Source organism: Labrus bergylta, chromosome 10 (genome assembly GCF_963930695.1).
Source record: "Labrus bergylta chromosome 10, fLabBer1.1, whole genome shotgun sequence".
Lineage (NCBI taxonomy): Eukaryota > Metazoa > Chordata > Actinopteri > Labriformes > Labridae > Labrus > Labrus bergylta.
The window spans coordinates 4,995,347-5,009,168 of record NC_089204.1 but is presented as its reverse complement, the minus strand read 5'-3'; the positions used below and the strand labels follow the sequence as shown (position 1 = coordinate 5,009,168).

The 13,822-nt window shown below is 41.1% G+C and overlaps 1 protein-coding gene across 1 annotated transcript in view; it reads left to right on the top strand.

The window, feature by feature from the left end:
• Positions 1-13,822, top strand: part of marchf5 (membrane-associated ring finger (C3HC4) 5) — a 30,332-nt gene that overhangs the window by 5,288 nt on the left and 11,222 nt on the right. Inside the window, exon 2 of the mRNA XM_020653276.3 lies at positions 6,893-7,095. Within this exon, the coding sequence (XP_020508932.1) occupies positions 6,893-7,095 (203 nt within the window). The remainder of the gene's footprint in view (positions 1-6,892; positions 7,096-13,822) is intronic.

Sequence of the window (13,822 nt, the reverse complement as noted above, 5' to 3'; positions counted from 1 at the left end):
CACATCTTCTCATAGTTATGGCAGCTGACCCCTAAAAGTTAACCCTTAATTTAACCAGAAGCTGACAGATACAGTGTACTGATCTTGCACTCTTTATGGTAATATGGTCTTGGGTAAAATGCATCTGTCAGGGTGGCAGAGAGACTGGGTGGTTGTAGTTTAACTGACATGGACAAGATTAGAAGCAGTCAGATGTGAAGAACCCCGCCCCCCCCAGACCATAACTTTCTTTTAAGATCTTTGTCGTCCAGGATCCGGTGGTTTTTTGCCCCGCCTTTTGAACCTCCAGCTTTCCCACTGTCATGTGACCCCCACTGAGTGAAAGAGGCTTTTGTGGTTGGGGTCTTATGTGATCTTTCAAGACTGGGGGCCTGACTTGTGAGATGATGAGAGTGGCTGTGTTGTCTCGCTCATCTTTGTACACAGTGTCGCACTGTTGCTTCCGATCAGATCCCATTCTCCCAATTAACATTTGTACAGCTTTATCAACAGTTCTGGGTTGTAGTTTTTTTAATTGTAAGTATCCAGAAAATTTTGGCCAAAGCAAAGCCATTTTTCATTTGATGTAGTTGTTTTCCAGGTCATTACAAAGAAGCAAATTAGTACCAGTAAATGTAAATCGAGAGATCCAGATAACACCTACACAGGATTTAGCATCAACCCAGCAACACACATTTTCATAACTTTGGTGACTTAATCATTTAATGTTGTGTAACAGAAGTTTATCAGGGTTCAAAATCTGCTGACTTCCTGACATACAAAACAAGCGGTTTCAAATGTTGTTTTCTTACCTCGTTTATTTGGTCAGATTTGATAAAACAGCTTTTATTTATTTCACAACAAATCTGCATTGTTATGGATTTATATTGCCATCCTTTTGACCCATTTATTAAAAACAAATCACAGCATAGTCACTTTATTTTGGGTAAGGTCATCAGATTGGGCAATGTTGAACTGTTTTGTAGTATTAAGTGGACATTTCTGGCTAAAAGGTAAAAACTCCAGACTATTGCTATAAATTCTGTTCTCTGATGATTACTTCTTCCATATTGAGTCTCTTTATCAAGGTATAATCCTCTACTGTGGACAGGGCGGCTGCGGCTCATTTGGTAGAGTCGGTAGTCTCCCAACTGGGAGGTTTGGGGCTCGATCCCTAGCTCCTGCAGCAACATGTCCGATGTGTCCTTAGACAAGATACTTAACCCTGAATTACTCCCACTGCTTCGTCAGCGGGGTATGCATGTGTATGAATGCAATTTGTTATTTCTGATGGTCAACTTCTGCCACCAGAGTGAGAATGGGTAGGTGTGTCACATGCTGTGTAAAAATCGCTTTGAGTAGTCAGAAGACTAGAAATGCTCTATATAAGATAGGTCCATTTACATTTACTGAGGTTGTTGTATTGTTTTATTGCCAAGCCCTAAGACTGGGTTGGATCATTCTGTCTTTAAATTATAACTACAAGATTGTGTTCCTGCTTTCATTCATGTAAACTAGAGACTGTGTTGTACTTATGCAGCACAGAGCCTAATGTTGAACAGGACTGAGGTGACAGCGAGGCAGAGATTAGGGTTTCAGTCGGAGGGTTGCATTTCCCCACAATTGTATCAGGTCCTGTCATTCTGCTGGGCTGGGTTACGTTACACTGTAAGAGAAGGATCTGAGGGAGAGCTGAGTTTTGTTCTTCACTGTGGTGATCCTGCACATGCTTCCTCATGTTACACCTTCAGGTTCATTCTCTGTACTGTCTAACAAATGGCCACATGATGAATATTTGTTCTTATTTCCTTTCCAGATGTGTGGGTAAAATAACGTAATAGATTTTGAGTGTTGGGTTGAAACAAAGATGAGATGGGCTGTTGTGTCCCTCGATGTTTAGGATGGTAGACGCCATGTCCCCTAACCTGTCCATGTCATCTGAGCACCTTGACCCTAAGGCATACTCTCTCCTGCTTAGTCATGTTTTATTCAGCACCAGGGAGTATAGTAAAGCTAGTCTCTGCAGGTGGACAGAGACCCAAGCAAAGACCCAAGTTGGTCTCCCTCACTCTTTCATAGATCAGCCCTCTTTATTTGAGTAACAGCACACAAAGGCCTCAGTGTGATGATGACAGAAATCCACAGATTTTGCATTCATTATTCTACAGTGGGAGCCATAGGGTTGAAAGATGCATGGTGTATTTGTTGAGTCGACTTCTGAATACATTTTGAAGCCAATGACGAATTTCTGCTAAATATGACTGTCTGTGTCCAAAATATAATTTTTTGAATCATCAGAAGCAGTTTGAGGGCATTGTTTGCCTTTATTTATAAAATTGCTTCTCTGTCACAGAAAGTTGCAATAGTTAGAACGGTAACCACTCTTTATATTAACAGCCAATCAGGCATATTATTAACAGCCAATCAAGCATAGAGCAGGAAATCATAACCACAAGTCAAGTCTTTAGTCATTCCAAACAAGCACATTTGCGCCAGGCAACATATATCATGCCAGCAAAAACATGCAACTCATTGTCTGCATCTATTGAGCAATTTTTTTTTTCAACTCTGTTGAGAATTTCAAGTGATGCTATGTCTCTGTAGCATCTATTAGTAGAGCCAGCTGAAAACCTGGGAAAGAAGTATTTCAAAGTTGCATACATAGTCTTGTCTTGCTGACCAAACATGTATTTTATTTTTTATAATCATAATGTAGTTATTTCAACATCTTTTGACTTAGTAAAGCCCAGTTTGCACTAGGGCTGGTTAAAAATATTGATTCATCAATGCATTGCAATTATTATTTTCCCAATTCAATATTAATTCAGGGAAATCCTGAGATTGATTTTTTTGTTGTTGTAAGGACCTCCCTTTCCACTGGAGGCACGGTGGGTGCTGTGAATTCAGCTCAGGCACAATTGTGCACTTTACATATAGTTTTTTGTCCATGCCATTTCAGTACAGTTTATTATGACTTAAAGAAACTCGGTGCAAAAAACAGCATAGCTTTTGGTCTGAACACAGCCCTAGGAACCTCTGTGATATCACATGGCTCCATGTAGTCTCTAGGTTTCAAGACTTTGATTCCCCAATAAACTTGTACATCATGGAAAGAACTTGCAGGATATTTACAGTCACAGAGGCAGTGAATAATTGTGGGAATTGTTGGAGCTCACAATGGTTGTCAGTATACGCACCAGAGCTTTTCCATACTTATAGATGTTTTTTAGGGTTATGGGACTTCCTGTTCTCTGAAAACAAGTGAACAATTAGATATTAAATACACACCACTATGGGATGTTTCTAATGTTCCTGGTGCTGACAGAAACATTTCCTACTGCAGAGTGAGTGCAGGTTTCCTCCATTCCAGGCATACCTGCTATTAAAGACAGGAAATAAACTCTTGATACGTCTTATCAGGTCACATACAGTTGTCAAAGTACTGTCTGACCTGTGTGCTACCTCTTCTCATTTTAGACCGATTATTTACAGGATTGTAAGAAATGGACAGACTTGTATGAATGCGTCAGAATGTGTGAGTCGATGTGGTAGGGGACAGGGCGATAAATTCATTATTCATGCTGTCTTCTGTATATTATAAAAGTAAATCATCCTAGTCTTAAATTTCCAAATTAATAAACCCACATTTCAAATGGTAAAGATGCACCACAATTTCCACAAAACAGCCTGAGAAGAGAAAAAAGACAAACATCTTTATCACAGTTGTCATGTTCCAAAGGTGAATGAGGGTGGAGGTGTGTGTAGGCTAATCATTGTTTCATTCATCCTTTGAACGCCACCTGTTCAGTGCCATGTGTAATTATGAAAATGAGAGCGGAAATGTCACAATTCGCAGGATCAGACTGTAAACGGGTAATAGGTCCCTGAACCAGTTGGTCGCCTAGCAACAGACAAGTCTAAGGCCAAGATGAATGTGGGTTTGGGAAATGTGGGTTTATATTAAACAGTGTTATTTTTCTGTATTTTATCAAAAAGCCCTAGTGCTCCTTTTAGTCTTCAATCAGTGATTTAAATCGAACCTATTGCAGTTTGAATTGGTGTGTTGAAGCTAAAATAAGATCTGGTCTGCATTGTTAAATTTAGCCTTGTGCACTGAGACATGCTTAACCTCCCACTCAGTCGGATGCTGATGATTCATTATGAAACGATTGTATAATGTCACAGTTTGGGATTTCAAATTAGCTCGCAGATGTTGGACAGGTATGAAGCAAAAAGGAGTCTGGGGGCATTGATCACAAATGAGAGCATTTAACTGGGAGACAGTAGAAGCAGGGTCAACAAAAAAATCTGAGGGCTTTCCACTGTAAGGGAAGAGGCACAAGTTTGAGGAGATGGACTCATTACCCCAGCCTAATGATCATTGGTTGAAAAGACCCTTACTCGACTTGTAGTATGTCAGTTAAATGTTTTCAAATATGTTTTTTACAGCGTTGTTCATGAAACAATGCAGCAGCAAATGGTAACAGAATGGCAGACTGTTACTGTTTCTGCTACACAATATATCAAAACGAGTCTATAAGGTCTGTTGTTTATAACGTTTTTAAACAGGACAGCGTTATCCACAAAGGTCTATCCTAGTGATGTTACCAGGTGACACATTTCAAAGTCCATTAAAACACAGTTAAATTCAGAGATGTCGATTAGTCTAAAGGAAAGAAAACCTTCATCAAACAGTGAAATTGAGCACAGTTTATTACACATTGCTCAACACAGGATCACAGCGTCTGAGGGTACACAATGTCAAAGTGTTTTGCTAAGTGTGGCTAACGTTAGCAGTGCTAGCACTGCCAGCCTTTGGTCCTTCGAGCAGCTAAACATCGGCAAACCTTTGCTGAATGTGGTTACGCATTTCAATAGTTTCTTAATTTGAGTGATCAATCGTACTGCCAAACCCCTCTGGACTATGAGGTGCCATCCTGGCCCCTTCCTCAGGCCTGAAAAAATAAAAATATTAATTTGTTTAATGGACTTGTAATTCTGGTTTCAGCTAGCAAGGGTGAGGACATTTGATCATTCAGTTTGCTAATTTCACACTGAATGTGCTAATTGCCCCCCCCCCCCCCCCATAACTAGATTGTTTTAATGCCTAGACCTTAATCCCCCTTCCTCATACCGTGAATCTTTTTTTAAGAGGAAGAACAGTCAGGACTTTGCATGTTTGGGAGGATAGGAAGGAGGATGTGTTGAGGTACTTTTGTGGAGGATGGAGGATGTTAAAATATGGTTTGGCTCGAGGCCAGGACAAGGCATTTGTCTGGATGTCACACAAGGGAGATTGTGTCCTCTGCAGCCCAGCCTCTGCACGTCCTCACGGTGGTTCATTGTGGAACATTGTGTTCACTTGCACTGCGATGCCTTGCTGAATTTGGGCCTGAGTCGCAGTGTGATAAATCCTACAGGCAACGTCAGAAGCATGTAGCTCAAACTAAAGGCTGCAGAAAGCCAACGAAAGAGAACAAGGTGCACAATGAGGTGAATGTTAGACCTCATTTGAAGGTTTGGTTAGAACATTATTGATTTTGATGAGAAATGATAGGCATGTTAATGATGTGAAATATAATCTTGATCCTGAATACCTGGCGTTGTATCCATATGGCTGCGTGAAGGGCAAGTTTGTATGAAAGAGAGTGACTGTGCTCTGAACATTTCCTACTGTGCTGTCAGCAAAACAGCTTGTTTGCCTATACACTCTACATATTGATCTTGGCTTATATCATGCAGAGTCACTGCTCCAGACTGACGTGGCGTGTGTGTCTGTGTGTGTTCCACTTTGAGACTTTGATCTGTACCTGTTTGAATGTTCTCTAAATGTTCTCTCCAACAATTTCCTCAGGTAGAACTCTAGAGGGAGTTTGATCTAAACCTCAACTTTGACTCATTTTAGAAGTGACTTTGTGTTTGCTGAGTGCCACATTTTCCCCTCAAAGGGAACATGAAATGACATTAACACTGGTCTCTCCTTCACCGTACCACACAAGGACAAACAGAAAGTCAAACACACTGGCATGTCTCAAGCATAACCTACATAATAAGAAATACTACATACTCCTCATCTAACATTTACACCAGACAACAGAAGGGGGAAAAAAAACAAAACGTTAATACAATTCATTTTGCAGATGCTTTTATCCAAAGCGACGTACATCAGAGAGTAAGTACAACACAAGCAAGGAGCTAGAAAAGAGGAAACAACATGAGTAACGTGCAAAGGAACAGCTTTAAGTCTGATCAGACACAGGTGCTGACGGGAAGTGATCAGAGGCAAGCACAACATCGGCATCAAAACCATCCTAAAATTTTATTTAAACAAAACAATCATCATCATAATCAATGATATCAAAACCATCGTCATCATTAAGGTTGAAGGTATTAAGTAAGGAGGTAAAAACTTGTGACTTTGACATCAAGGGTTCTATATCAGGAGAGTCACCGATGTTATAGAAGTCGTAAAACAGTTTATTTAGATTACCAAGAATGCATTGTGAAAAGATATAAAGCCTGGAAGAAACATCAGGATGGTTTGTTTTGTTAGTAGTGTCTACTGTTGGTCTTTGTTCTCTGGTCTCTTTGTATTAATAATGGTATCTTGTAAGCCTGTTTTTGGGCTGGGGATATTGTTTATGCGTGACACATTGATACAATCAAAGAAGAAAAGAAGTTCAAGTGAAGGCTTGTATTTTGTTGAGGCCATGTTTGCCCTCTATGTTGGTTGTCTCCTTCTCTGTCATTTAGCTAATGATAGACTCTTAATGTTAAAGCGTCGCTTAATGATAAAAAAACATTCAAATTAATTTAATTTAGACATCTTTAACCTGCTTCCTGAGTTATTTTGTTCTTCGTGTTTCATTGTCTTCATCTGACCTGTGATGTGTTTTTGTGTGTTTGTTTTCAGGAGCTGCTGGGTGTGTTTTGCCACAGACGAGGATGACCGCACAGCAGAGTGGGTGCGTCCGTGTCGCTGCCGCGGCTCCACTAAGTGGGTTCACCAGGCCTGCCTGCAGCGCTGGGTGGACGAGAAGCAGCGGGGAAACAGCACAGCACGCGTGGCCTGCCCACAATGCAACGCAGAGTACCTCATCGTCTTCCCCAAACTGGGTGGGTTTCATCTCACTATGAAATAAAACAAGGGGCTTTTGGGGTTTTCTCTTTGGGCTGAGAGGCTTCAACAGTCAGGGGGGGTCTGAGGCATCAGAGCGTACTTTTATACTGGGCCGAATTGTATCGGCGCTGATGAAGGCCTAGTGCTGTCTCTTTTTTACACTTTTTAGTTTTCCATTGATATTAAAGAGGACATGTGGTCTCAATGAAACATCTGTTCTGTGCTTTGGTCAAAATATAACATGAATCAAGCACCAGAGGAGGTTTGTGACCCTGTATAAACCAGCTCAGAACGCTCTGTTTTGGTTTGTGTGTCTCTTTAAATGCAATGAGCCCCCCCCCTGAGTTTTCCTGGTAGTTATCACTCCTCTGTAGCGAGAATAAAAATGGCGGACCTGCGCAAAAGTTTTGTTCTAGGCTTGGGGTGGAGTCCGTGGGTGGAGTTACCAGGGGAGGGGAGGGGATTATTTTACCAGAATCCCACTGTGACATCACAAGGAGAGCAAATTTGAAACAAAGCATTTTTCTCTGTGTTGTTAGACTTATGCAGACCACAAACAAAGGACTGGATGGGTTTATTTCACATGTTGTGGATCAGTAGACACTCAAGTTACCCAAATATATGTTCAAAAATACTGTACAAGTGGATATTTCATAATATGTTCCCTTTAAACTATAGTGTAAAAGAGAGCCTGGCTGCTGCTCTGCTATACTCCACTGACAAGGAAGTGACAACAAGTTTCCAGTCTGTAATTCTGAATTTAATTTGCTCGACTGTGAAACTGACCTGACACCGCTCATTTTCCACTACTTGCCAACGTACAGGCAGCATCATGAAGCAAGTTTCCATGTAAACAGCTCGCTGCAGCTCCTCTTTGAGGGCTCTCTAGTAGCTGCTTCCTGAAACTGTATCCGAGCTGTTCGCTCAGTGTTGCCTGAGTGTGTGTTTATTTACCTGCAGAGGTTCTGAGGTGAACTGGGTAAACATTCCCTCTCCGCCTGATGAAAAACAGAAGGGGGCTCACTTGTTATTCAGCCTGTTTGGAGGCTGATTAACCAGCTGCAGGTTAGAGAAGCGGCTGCACCATTTATCCCGACACGTCAGAGTGACGAGGGCTTCAGTCGTTCCTGAACATCAGCCATGATTCTTTTCACTAACAAACATTTCACAGGGACATGCTTTTGTGGACAGAATCAGTATTTATGTTTGTGTCATGTTTCTGGCTGCTGCAACAAGATTTAATGTTCACATCTTAATGTCTGACCGGGACACATATGAATTAAAACAAGCGAGCTGTCGTTTATTTGCCCATCACCCCCCGGGCCGCTGCTGTACCGACCTCAAAGAAAGAAAAGTTGCAATTTGAGACAGTGGCTGGCCCTGAGACAATGTCGGTGTGCACCGTGCAGAAGGCCTGGCCCAGCTGGTAAACAGGTTCAGGTGTATTTATAGAGGGGCTGAGATGTCCGTCACCATGGTGCTTTAGGAAAAAGAGGTCTGCTCAGATTCTGTTAACACTTCCTGCTCCTCTTCCTCATCAGTAGATAATAGGGATGGGAATTTACAGTTTAATCCCTGTACTCGATTACTCGAATTACCTAATGAACGAGTACTCGAGTACACGCAGATTATTATTATTATTTTTTAACCGTAAACAAAAAAAGGGTCCGTCGGACACGGACCTCCCGGACCAGAATTGTAGACTTCATGCCTGTAAAATGACATAAACATCCAATATTTAAACATAAATATAAATAAGTAACCAACAACAGAAAACGATTTCAATTGCAACGACATCGCTGACAACGTGTGCTAACAGGGCTAGCAAATGATGTGATGCGAGACTGCCTGTTTTCTCCTTGTGCTTTAAGCGCATGTGGTTAAGCATCGAACTATTTCTATGGTATGCAAGTTTAACGCCACATATCTTGCACTGCACATTAACTTCATCGTTGACGTTGAAGTACTTCCAGACATCACTTTTGCTGACTGACATGTTGCAGGTGTAGCAGACGGTTCTGTATTTGTTGTGCTTTTGCTTTCGGTGTAATAATATGTTCCTAGAGAGTTGCCGTAGCTGCCCTAAAACAGTTGTTTTTGCTGAAATCTGGCTCGGTGTGTACTAAAGGTGAAGCTGTGGCCGGAGAAGTCATACGTTTGTATCCTGTTAATTATTTTCCTCCCCAGTATATTCAGTTAGGCGAAAACAAAAAGCTGGGTCACACATGTAACGCTGTATGAGTTCAAGTTTTGTAGCCATGAGCAGCGCTTGCACAGGTGCGTGAGTAACGAAATGTTACTCATAATGGGGTCAACGGCGAGTACTCGAGTACTCGTACCCATCCCTAGTAGATAACAATGTGTTTGTGTGTATCTCACTCTGAGACCTTACTACTGGTACTGATGTGGTCGCTGGCTACGTGTCTGTCTGTCAGGCTTGCTCGCTCGTTTCTGTATTTAAGGTCATCTTAATTGGCTCACAGGTCCTTTAAGAACTGTTCATTAGAGCTGTATCAAATCTCACATGCAATATGAAGGCACATGTAGAAGAGCAGTCCATTGTGCTCTAATAACACATGATTAGTGATAAATGATTTGATGTAAAAAAGACAATACAGTAACATGGCCAGTGGCCACAGAGCCCCTGAATTTGCTGACCACAGTACATCTTTGATGGCCCGAATGTGAACTTATGGGAAAAACAAAAAAAGTACAGAAAGGCCACTGAAAACATCCGTCTTTAAGTGTTAGACTTAAAAGGTACAGAATGTAGATTCTGCCATCATTAACATCTCGTAGTTTGTATATTAATCAAAGAGAGTGAAAGGGAGCTAAATGACATAAAGCTTAAAGAATGAATGGGGCAAACCACCTTGCACATTCTGTCAAATATTGTTTCCATTTTGGCCGTATTGCATTGCACAAGTCCTTTCTCAATCTTAATGAGAAAGTCATCCTTTCCAACTTTGGATTTCTAAAACTTTAAAGCCTTAAAGAAACCCAGAACAGAGAACCAGAACAAAAGGACACGATGTCCAGGTGCTGTCTGTTACACCTGTTTGACCTCTTCCCCTGCTCCTGCTGCTGCTAGCGCAAAGGAACAGGATGTGTTTGGAACTGTGGCCATGTGTTTGTGAAAGAGAGCGGAATGGAGGCCATCTTCAGCATGTACCATGGAGTGGCCAAAAAGTAGCTTTTGGTGAACATGGGCCTTATGGATTACCTTTAACATAAAAAACGATATACTATTGTACAGTTAGCAAGGCTCCAACGAGCTGAAACTCTGAAAGAATCGTGCAAAACAGTTTTGTTTTTCTTGCAGACGAACAAACGTAGTTGCACTGAATGCACAAAAGGTGTTAAAATAAAAAGATGACGACACGTTTTCTGCTCTTTCTATATCACTCCACTAACTATGTCAGTTTTTTGTTATCTGTTTGCTGTTGGCTTATCTGTTGGCTTGATATTTTACAAGAAGATAGCTCTCGGCCGGGTAATATATTAAAACAGATTAAAGCTGTAAAATGCATCTGTATGGCTCAGTACTTATATTTTATATCAATATAGGATACATTGATCTAAGGCTGTGAGTTTTAAAACGGCTGTGGCTCAGTTTATTGAACGTTTTGATGTTTTAGTTTACGGTATTTTATCAGAATTTAGGAATGAGATACTCATCCAGGTGTTTCACTGCTATCATTTCTGTTTTTAGTCAGTTTTAATACGTTTGTAAAATGGGGTTTACATAAAGATATGTCTTTTATTGGTGTGAAGATAGGAGAACTCTGGCTCAATTACTTTGTATGCAGCGTGTATGCATTTTAGGTTAAAAAAAAATAACTCAAATGAATTACAAATTCCTTAATGTACAGCTAAGGACAAACCTCTGCATTGGACACTAACATGAAGAAATACCTTACTGGTTACCAAGCAACATGGTTAAATGAAATGTAGTGCTAAGGCAAACTTGAAATACATTTCTCACGGTCAGAGTTATACGGTTGTGATGTTCATGAATCTTTCCTCCTACAGTTTGTGTGCTGTGATGAATTAATATCCTATATTTATAAATTCCTTCTCAAGCTTCGATGACTTTAAGTACACTCTGTGTTTGTTAAGTGGTGTTAGCCGCCTCGATCACATGCTCTGTCTTTGGGACTAGCTGTGAATTGAGCCCTTGTTTGTTAGTTATTATTAAAACACGAGTGTTGTCCTCACAGTGGGCCACATCATTATGTCTCTGTGGTCATGTATATTCATCCAGTGAGGAGTGAAATGTTTAACCCCTCTGCCCGTCGGCACCTTTGTGTTCTTTTGTCGTCATGTGTTTCAATGTTAAAGTGGTTTTGACATCAGCCCTAGGGCATTGTAATGGATGAGCCAGTGATTTATTTTGAAAGGGAGCTTCCTGTCTTTGATAGCTGATCTTCGGAGGGGAGTTGCCCTCTGGGATTAGGCGGTTTCAGACTGGAGAGACTTCTTCACGGTTCTAGGAACAGAAGTGTTTTTTAATGTGAGAACTGAAGACGATTTGTGTTCCTGAAGGGTTTGATTTTTGATGTTAGACAGTTGTGACATTTTTGAGGCTGATACTGATTCTAAAAGGGTTAATAATGAGAAACTATGGATATGGCAGCTGATTTATCTGTTGGCCTACATTTTTGAGCTGAAATAAAAACACAACTTCTCATTTTGATTGTGCTTTGATGAGCCAGCACTATGGCCGTGCTAAAGCACCCAGAGAGCGTTTCAGAATAACATTTTCAACTGAAGCCTGGCCCACACTAAAAGATTTATGAAATGTGAGAGACCTCACACAGGAAGACAAATAATGATAGATTAATCTGTTTTGTTCCTATAGTGTGGGGAGAGCAGTGAAATGACCACAACAACCCATCACACACTCACAGGTTAATTCACCAACATCCATGGATCATGGATTGTAAATATTAAACGTGTTTAATATTACGATTTGAAATCAGTGTTACCCCGATGTTCTTCCAGCAGATCCGATCACTCCTAAAATGCTGCACATCAAAGGAAAATCTGGAAAGATGATCTTTAGAACCATCAAAAAATTGTGACTTTGCTGAGTTTTGACGAAGGGGTATTATCTCGCTGCATGTACCCCGCTTAAGAGAAACAACCAAAGGGCCCTAAAGGTAACGACAGATTTGACCCTTTTTTAATTTCTTTTGCTCCAGAAATAAAAAAGCAAGTATTTACTCAGACACAAGCACTTAGGTCAAATGATTTACAGCCACCTTGTTCTAAACACATACAAAAAAAGCTTATTCCCCCGATGGTAGCTTAACTTATGAGGACAGGGAGTGAAACTGTGGTTGGTGATATGCAAAGGCCTGAGCTGAGATGCTCTTCATCCTTGGAGAGAAAATGCTTTTTCATAATCCCATTATCAAGTGTGAGCTAGAGGTGACGACGGAGCGGAGCAGAGGGGCTTGATGTGTCTGGGAGTGAAAGTGGGTCATGTCGGAACAGCTCATCAAATGAACAAGTGGAGTAACGCTCCTCTGCTGATGACTCCATGAAATCAGAGCCATCCCACAGTGTTTCCCTGAGACTCAATCATCACATTCGCACCTCATCAGAGCTCAGGTCTGTGATGGTGACATTTTTACAGAACAGGACGTGACTCAGACCGCATCCTGCAGAGCACAACATGCAAAAAGATGATGTGGATTTGCTCATTTTTGCATCTCTGGCGCTGCATGAGGTCAGACCTGGGTCAAATGCAAAAGCTTTTGGGTTTGTTGCTTGGACTACCAGATTGGTGTTCTTTTAATCACATTGTGACTCTTATGTCAGGGTTACATAAGAGATCCAGTACGAGGTAATTATTTTTAACTTTTGACATACATCCTTCAGCAAACACCCCCAAAATAAAACCTTAAACAGCAGTGCTTCAGTTTGAATCCAGCATATCATCCAACATCACGTCCTCCTCACATCTGAGGTCGTCTTTGTACGATGTGAGAAGTTCAGTTTCTGGCTGCAGGATACTCTGGGTGACGGTGCACTTTAAGATGAGCAGTAGGACTTTCTGTTATGCTGCGTCATGGCTGCAGTGTTCCTTCCCTGTTTCATCTCCTTTATTATTAAACTTACAAAGATAAAGTACCTTGAGAATCTGCTTGTTGTACAGACAGCCAGTTTGTCCGTGTGCATCATGTTAAGTATAAAACTATAGAGCTCATATTCGTCCTTTCAAACAACTTGTGCAGTTCTGAGCCCTCTGATTGGAATAACAGCAACTTGGGGACTGTTTGGGATTTTCAAGGAACAAAAGTCAAAGGGTTTTTTTGAATCACAAGATGAAGAAACAGGAAATGATCTTTATTAAAAATGTAAACCCGGTTGAGGTTTTCTGTAGGTTAAACCTTTGTTAAGGCAAAGATAAGGTTAAAAAAAGAACTCTTTAGGTTACAATTTTGCTTCTGACATTGATGAGAAGACCCAATGTGAGCTGGTTTATGGATTATTCTTTAATGCTTTTCCCCCCTCTGGCATGAGGCAAAAGGGGAAACAGAGCAGCATCACTGCAGCCCACAGACATCAGAGTATCTATACGCTGGCATTATTCCCAGCAGCACCTGCTGCAGCCGTCATGCTAATTTGGCCGGCGGTATAACTGTGAGGACGCCGTGTCCTTGCCGCTCTTTCTTCACTGACGCTCTGCCTACAGAGTAAACATGCCAGCTGGAA